This window comes from Chanos chanos, chromosome 6, assembly GCF_902362185.1.
Source record: "Chanos chanos chromosome 6, fChaCha1.1, whole genome shotgun sequence".
NCBI lineage: Eukaryota > Metazoa > Chordata > Actinopteri > Gonorynchiformes > Chanidae > Chanos > Chanos chanos.
In genome coordinates this window covers 5,677,547-5,686,126 of record NC_044500.1, presented here as the reverse complement: position 1 = coordinate 5,686,126, position 8,580 = coordinate 5,677,547, and the positions used below count along the sequence as shown (strand labels likewise).

Sequence of the window (8,580 nt, the reverse complement as noted above, 5' to 3'; positions counted from 1 at the left end):
ACACACACACATATGCTCTGAACACAAGTGGACACGTTAATCCCTGTAAAGTAAACAGCTGTTATTACTGTCAACATCATTAAAAAAGAATTAACACGCACCTTCAAGGTGAGTATCTCCCACACACATGCACGCACGCGTGCGCACACACACACACACACACACACACACACACACACACACTCACACGCACACACCCCTCCTGGAGTTCTGAAAACACACACAGAATGTGCACCATCCACAGCCAGGGATGTGTTTCAGGTAACAGCTTCTTTTCGAGCAACAAACCAGGAGGGACAGAAAAACATGTTCATCACTTTATATGCCTCTGTGGTCGAGACGCTGTGTCTCTCTCTCTAACTCTCTTTCTCTTTCTCTCTCTCTCTCTAACTCTCCTTCTCTTTGTCTCTCTCTCTCTCTCTCTCTGTCTCTGTGAGTTGGGGAGTTGAGCGGTTGAGGTTTCTGGCTTTCTTCTGGCTTTGCCAACTTTCTTTCTCTTTCTACCCCTTTTTTTTCTCAATAAATACTGACTAAAACTTGAAATAAAGTGGTAACTAGGGGGAATAGATAGTTAAAAAGAATCGCTATTGTATAATTTAGGATTTTAAATCCCTTTTGGGTGTGGGCCGTTGGAGCCTGGTGGCAGACGCCACTATGGCTTCACAGGCCTCACAGTCTGGGGAAGAGACTCAGTCTCTTCGCCATGGCTGCAGGTGTGTTCCAGAAAGCGGTGCGTCTGTGGAGGAAGTACTGTTAGCGGTGGGAGAGCAGGTAGGATGCGATAGTATTTACTCTGCTTCTAGGATGAATAAAGCTGTGGTAATCTTTCTGAAAAAGGAAAGTTTGGTGTGTAGGCTAATAGAGAGTGGGATATGGGTGAAAGGAGTAATGGTGCCGGTTACACCGTTATCGGCACCTGCTACAAGAGTGGTAGTGTCGAATGTGCCTCCGTTCATTAAGAACGAAGTAATTGAGAAAGAATTGGCACGGTTTGGGAAATTTGCTAGTTCAATGAAACCGATTCCTCTGGGTTGTAAAAACTCAGCAGTTAAACACGTTCTCTCCTTTCGGAGACAGGTATTTATGTTTCTTAATAACAATGATCAAACTCTGAACGTAACCTTTCGGTGCAGACACGGAGATAATTCTTATGTTGTTTTCGCTAGCACAGATAGCTTGCGATGTTTTGAGTGTGGGGACATCGGACACAAAAGGTTTACTTGCCCGCACAAAACTCAAAATCAGGCCATAGCGGAGAATAGATCGGATGCTGAAGTTTTGCAGGGAATTCAGAGTAACAATCAGGGAGAGATCAGTGCAGCTCGGGTTTCGGACACCGAAACGGTACAGCTCAGAGTGGTCAACGAACGACAGAGTAGGGAGACAAGTTCTGTTGAGATGGACAGATCCCAAGGGTTGAGTAGTGGCACTCAAAAGGAGTTAGGAGAAAGGAAAGATGTGCAGGAGGAAAGGGGAGAGGATAGGGCGACGGTAGACGCAGCCGTGGGTGCATTGCTGGCATCCATATCCAGTGGTGAACAAGATAAAAGAACACTGATATCGAGCACTGAGAGTGAAAAATTGGACGAAGGAACTGTAGGGGAGGAGGAAGCACAGTGTATGGAGGAAGGTGATGATGAGTCGGAGGGGGAAAGTATTGTATCTGACTGTTCAGGTGTGGTGGACACTTTGCCAAGCCAACCAGGTGATGTGTACACACTAGCACAGCTTAATAAATTTTTATCAGTTACAAAAGGGAAAAAGAATGTGTCACTGGCCACGTTCTTTCCCGATCCTGTCAAGTTTTTAAGATCTGTTCAGCATGTTACAAAGACCCAAGACTTGAGTGTGTTGTCACCCAAGAAGAGATTTAGGCTTAAGAAGTGGGTGACAACAGTTCGCAAAGGGTTGCCATAGAATGAAGGGTTTGTTTCACCTCATGGGTGGGTTCTGCTTTGGTTTCCAGTCTATCTGTTTTCTCTTTTTCCTTCACATGGCAGTCTTATGCCTGGCTTCTTTAAACATTAATGGTGCTAGAGATGAGCGCAAGCGTGAAATGCTGGCAGAATACGCAAAACACAAAAACATAGACATATTATTTCTGCAAGAAACACACAGCAACAGTGAAAATGAAGGGCAGTGGGAAATGTGGTGGAAAGGGAAAATAATAATGAGTCATGGTACCAATGTTAGTGCAGGAGTGGCAGTGCTTTTCTCTTCCAGTATACCCGTGAACATAATCTCACAGAAGGAAGTGTGTAAGGGTCGGGTTTTGGTTGTACAAGCTAAGATTAATACCCAAGAGTATATTTTTGTAAATGTGTATGCACCAACTATAGGTAGAGAAAGAGGGATTCTTTTTAACCATATTAAAAACGAGCTGTCACAGTTTACACAAGATGCGGTTTTGGTAATGGGAGGTGATTGGAACTGTACAGTGGACTTTGTAAAGGACAGGAATGGTGAAGAACCTCATCTAATGTCAGCTGACACCTTAAACAACATAATACATTGTTATGATTTACTGGATGCATGGAGGACAAAGCATCCCTCCACAAGACAGTTTACTTGGGTAAAAGTGTCAGAAGACAGGGTAAGCGCAGCACGGCTTGACCGCCTATACATTTTTAGACAACACATAAATCGAATAATCAGAGCTTTTATTTGCCCTGTTGGTTTCTCAGACCATCATGCCGCAATTGTACATTTATCTACTGTGTCGAGTCACAGAGGAACTGCATATTGGAAGTTTAATGTAAAGCTCTTACAAGATGCAGCCTTTTGCTCTAAATTTAAAGAATTTTGGGGAAAGTGGAGGGATAGGAAAAAAGATTTTTGTTCATTAAGACAATGGTGGGATGTTGGGAAGGCCCAAATTAGGCTTTTCTGTCAGCAGTACACTGCATACTCCTCAATGGAGGCAAAAAGGGTGGTGGCCAGGCTTGAAAACAGCATTGTAGAAGTGGAGGAACAAATAACTGGGCAAAATCATGAGGGTGCACAGACCTATTTGGAAGAATTGCGGCGGGACATGGGAGCAGTCTTTCAGAATAGAGCAAAAGGGGCACTTGTAAGGGCTAGATTCACAATGTTAAGGGAGATGGATGCACCAAGCTCCTTCTTTTTTGGGCTAGAGAAGAACTATAATGAGAGCAAACAGATGCATGCCTTATACATGGCAAATGGTCGCCTTTCCTCAGATGTAGGGGAAATGCGGGAGAGGGCATTTGAATTTTACTCTGACTTATATAAAGCTGAAAAATGTGATTCCACTTGCTCACAACCTTTATTATCGGGTTTACCAAAGTTGTCTCAGGAAGACAAAGCTGGTTTAGAAAATCCATTAACGGTACAGGAACTTAAAACTGCTGTATTTCAAATGACAGTAGGCCGTGCCCCGGGGGTAGATGGCCTCCCTGTAGAATTTTATAAAATGTTCTGGGATTTGATAGGGGAAGATTTGTTTTTTATGTTATGCGAGTGTGTTGCCACTGGAGAACTGCCACTCAGTTGCCGGAGAGCGGTGCTCACTCTTCTGCCAAAAAAAGGAGACCTGTGTGATTTAAGGAACTGGCGACCTGTTGCACTTCTGTGTACAGATTATAAAATTTTCTCAAGGACCCTAGCTAATAGACTGAAATTGAAAATGGCATCCATTATCCATATGGATCAATCCTTTTGTGTGCCTGGACGATCAATTACGGACAATCTGTTTTTGATGAGAGACATGGTGGACTTAGCTAAATTGTCCAATATGAACTTTGGTCTCATCTCGTTGGACCAGGAAAAAGCATTTGACCGTGTGGATCACAGCTACTTATTCAATGTTATGATGGGTTTTGGGTTTGGAGAATTTTTTTTGAGATATGTGAAGCTATTATACACAAGGGTCTTTTGCCTTATTAAGGTAGAAGGAGGACTTAGTCGACCGGTACAGGTTGGAAGAGGTATACGCCAGGGCTGCCCTTTGTCAGGTCAGCTGTACGCATTGGCTATCGAACCCCTGCTGGTTTTGCTGCGCAGGAAGGTGAAAGGGATCAGTATTCAGGGATGGGCCAGTGAATCACCGGTTACTGTGTCTGCATATGCAGACGACATCACAGTGGTAGTTAGAGATGAGGAGGATGTCCAACGTCTGCAGGAAAGCCTCAACTCTTACATAAGAGCATCCTCAGCCAAAGTGAATTGGGGGAAGAGTGGGGCCTTTCTGTGTGGGGCATGGGGAGAATGTGACCCTCCACGGCTTCCGGGGGGGTTAGAGTGGGGCAGAGAGGGGTTCAAAGTGTTAGGAGTTTATTTGGGCTCGGAGATAATGGAGAGGAAGAATTGGGAAGGTGCATTACAAGCAGTTACTGCCAGACTATCAAAATGGAACTGGTTGTTGCCTCAGATATCTTACAGGGGAAGGGTGCTGATTATTAATAATCTGGTAGCATCCGCTCTGTGGCACCGGCTGGCAGTGTTGAATGCTCCCGTCAAGCTGCTGAAGGAAATACAAAGGGAATTGATAAACTTTTTTTGGTCGGGGCATCATTGGCTGAAGGCAGCTGTCCTGTACCTTCCCGTTCATGAAGGGGGACAGGGTGTAGTCGACTTGGAGAGCAGAGTAGCAGCCTTTAGACTCAAGGCTGCTCAGAGACTGCTATACCACCCAGATGTCCGCTGGAGAGGGACAGCATGTGCGTTGCTCAAACGTGCTGGTGGTATGGGGCTGGACCGACAGTTATTCCTCGTGAAAAGTGAGGCTGTAGACCTGACTGGTCTCACAGATTTCTATACCTCAGTCTTACGGGCCTGGAAGCTGATGACTGCCAAACGTGAGGATGGTGTGGCACCAGGGCCGTGGGTGTGGGAGGAGCCTCTTTTCCACAACCCAATGATACCTCTGGAGTCAGTGCCCTCAGACAACCTGCGAAGACAATTTATAAAGGCAGGAATATGCAAGCTAGGCCATTTACTGTTGCCTGGAGGAGGGGGATGGAAGACTGCCCAGTCCCTGTCCCAGCAAACAGGTATCACCTCAGTGAGGCTGCTGGGAAAGCTCATTGAGGAAGTTAAAAGCGGCCTGTCTCAGCCAGTGCAGGAGTTTCTTGAAGAGCCATCTGGCAATGGTACTGCACGGTTTCCCACATTGCACGTGACTGCAACCACTGGAGAGTGGCAAGAGGATAAAGGTGCATTACTGACTTTCTCCTCTCCGAGCCTGGGTGAGTTTGAGGTGGTTGGGGGGAAAGCGTTGTACAGTGTCTGTGTGAAGGTGAGGAACATGAGGGCCTTAGAGGGGGTAAGAGAGCACCAGTGGCAGGGAGAACTGGGGGACCAGAGCACAGCAGGGTTTCGATGGCGGGTGCTGTATAAACCACCAGTCCCTAAAAAGACAGGAGACTTACAGTGGAGGGTAATACACGGGGCCATAGCGACCAATAAGCACATATCTCATTTTGACCCAGGTGTGGGGGTGGGTTGCCCTTTCTGTTCTAGGACAGAAACAGTACAACATGTCTTTACAGAATGTTCTCGGTTGAACCCTGTTTTTGGACTCCTACACAGACTCTGTATGAAACTGGGTTTAACTTTCACTTTTGGACTCTTTATACTGGGGCCACGGTACACTTCTGTTCAGCGGTTTAAGTGGTGCCTGGTGAATTTTATCTTTGGTCAGGCTAAACTGGCTATTTGGCTCACAAGAAGAAATAGAATAAAGGGGGAGGGTTTCACAGACCCAGTTACAATGTTTACATGTCTGGTTTCAGCTCGCCTTAGAGTGGAATTTGCTTATTTTAAACTTATTAATGATCTGAGGTCTTTTCTGAATGTATGGTGTGTTGGAAATGTGTTGTGTTCTGTTGTTAACGAAGAGCTTTGTATGTCCTTATGAAGAATAGAATGTATATCTTGAGCGTATGGTTTCAAGGGGAAGGATGGAATGGGGGTTTTTCTCTATAGGGGAGGGGTTCGGGGGAGGCATCACTTAATATGGACAAAACCAAATTGATGTATTAAAGGCAATGTAAATCTCAATCTCTCTAACTCTCTTTCTCTCTCTCTCTCTCTAACTCTCTTTCTCTCTCTCTCTCTCTCTCTCTCTCTCTCTCTCTAACTCTCTTTCTCTATCTCTCTCTCTCTCTCTCTCTAACTCTCTTTCTCTCTCTCTCTCTCTCTCTCACTCTCTTTCTCTCTCTCTCTCTCTCTCTCTCTCTCTCTCTCTCAAACTCTCCTTCTCTTTCTCTCTCTCTCTCTCTCTCTCTCTCTCTAACTCTCCTTCTCTTTCTCTCTCTTTCTCTTTCTCTCTCTCTCTCTCTCTAACTCTCCTTCTCTTTCTCTTTATCTCTGTCTCTCTTATATACTCACATACACATTCAACACACAGTTAATGACACACTTGGTGGACAGTGGCGTGACTTCTGATTGGGAGAAATATGTTTAGTCATCAGCTAAAATGTGCATGTGTACCGTGTTTACACGCACATTTACGAGGCAGCTCGCATAAAATCAAAGGACTTTGCTGAGCTTTTGAAACATAAAAGATTAAAAATGTAATTAAATGCAGAGCTTTGGAGATGAAAGATCAAAGATTAAGACATGATTAAGAGTTCCGGTCGTATATATAGACAAAGTTCTGGTCATTAGGTAAAGCAGGAACTCAAAAACAACGTTATTACAGAACAACAGTCGGTGTGACTCAATGTATACACATCAGCCGAACTCGCCAAGCAGATCCGCTGACAGAGAAGAACATTTCTGTGAAAATATAAAGCAGTGATTCCAAGCACTGATGTCGAGGACAGAATTCTGTGAACACTAAAAAAAAATGATGATTCCGCGGTTACTGACTGTCAGGGCAAAATTCGGAGAATAATAAACACTGATGTTATAGAGCAGGTGGAAAAAAAGAAAAAAACCCCACACAATTAAGACCGTAACGACAGATCTCTCTGTACCTGGAGTTGGAAAACACTGTCAAACAAGAGGGTAGGAGTTTGTGTATGTGAGAGTGCCTGTGAGTGAGAGCTTGTTTTTTTGCGCTGAATTTCCTGTCTTCTGAAACAAATTCATTTGAAAAGCTATTTTTTGTTGTTGTTTTTGTGGGAAAAAATTTTTTGACATCAGATAAGTTATGAAGTTGGAAAAACAGAAATGAACTATTTAGAGAAAAAAAGCCATAAATACAGTCTGTCTGTGTTAATTTGCCGTCATGTTGATCTCAGACTTGGGCATAATCACTTATAATAATAAATATAAATTTAAATGTCATTATGTCAGACAGGGATGTGTCTGAGGTTGGTTTGGGGCACAGATCTGAACTGGTTGTAAAAGGTTTAAGGCTATAATATACTTACTGTCAGACTGTAAAGCCTTTTTGTGGGTACACTGATTAAATCTGACCGTGGCATTTCAGTCATTTTGCAGTCAAGTTGCGGTCAAATTTTTGGTCAGCTTACATCTAAGCTGAATCGTGCTTGAAATCAGTTTCTGATGAGTCTGGGGTCATGTACTGAGTTCATGCAACTATCAAATTGTGTTTGTATGGGGTGGTCAAGTTGCAGTCGCAGTGCGGTCAGGGTGTGGTCACAGGGTGGTCATTGGGTCGTCACAGGGCTGTTGGGGTGCTGTCACAGTGTGGTCAGGGTATGGTCACAGGGTGGTCATTGTGTGGTCACAGGGTGGTAAGGGTGTGGTCACAGTGCGGTCAGGGTGTGATCACAGGGCTGTCGAGGTGTGGTCACAGTGTGGCAGGGGGTGTGGTTAAAGTGCGGTCAGGGTGTGGTCACAGGGCTGTCGGTGTGTGGTCACAGCACGGTAGGGCGTGTGGTTACAGTGCGACCAGGGTGTGGTCACAGGGCGGTCAGGGTGTTGTCACTCACTTCGACACTTGGCACAGCGCCCTTTCTCGAATTCCAGTAGTTCGGGGGTCCGGCTGCGTTCAGACAGGGAGCGTCTGATTCCTCCATCTCTCAGTCTGGCCGCCTCCTCTTTAGCATATGAGCCCAGCTCCTGAGTATAGCGTCCATACATCTATAACACAGACAGAGAGAGTTACACACAGATACACACACACACACACACACACACACACACGCACGCACAAAAACACACACACATTGCCCATAAATCTATAACACTGAGAGAAAAAGTTACACACACGCACACAAACACACACTGCCCATGCAACTGTAACACAGTTAAGAGAACTAAGATGTACAAAAACCTGGGGTTACTGAGTTTGTGTGTGTGTGTGTGTGTGTGTGTGTGTGTGTGCGCGCTCTGTTTTGCTGACAGTGAGAGAGTTTTTCAGTGTTTTTCAGTCCTAATGACCCCATGGGCACCCAGGGCCTATGTCACAAGGTCAAAAGTCAAAAGTCTACTGAGGGTGAGTGTGTGTGTATCTGTGCGTTCTGATATGAAAAGATTCTCTTCCTGAATGTGTCTCTCTCACTTTCTCTCTGCAATGGAGGACTTCCTGTCTGCTCTTGGCACTACTCCTGCTGACTGAGCGTCTGGGCACACACACATACACGCACACACACACACGCACACACACACACGCACAGATACACAAGCACATACACTCACACACAC

At 45.1% G+C, this 8,580-nt stretch overlaps 1 protein-coding gene across 4 annotated transcripts in view; it reads right to left on the bottom strand.

Moving 5' to 3' along the window:
- Nucleotides 1-8,016, bottom strand: part of clcn2c (chloride channel 2c) — a 57,766-nt gene extending 49,750 nt beyond the window's left edge. For all 4 annotated transcript variants that reach the window (XM_030778764.1, XM_030778766.1, XM_030778765.1 and 1 more), the window contains exon 1: nt 7,866-8,016. In XM_030778764.1, coding sequence (XP_030634624.1) covers nt 7,866-8,016 — 151 coding nt within the window. The remainder of the gene's footprint in view (nt 1-7,865) is intronic.
- Between the last annotated feature and the right edge of the window lie 564 nt (nt 8,017-8,580).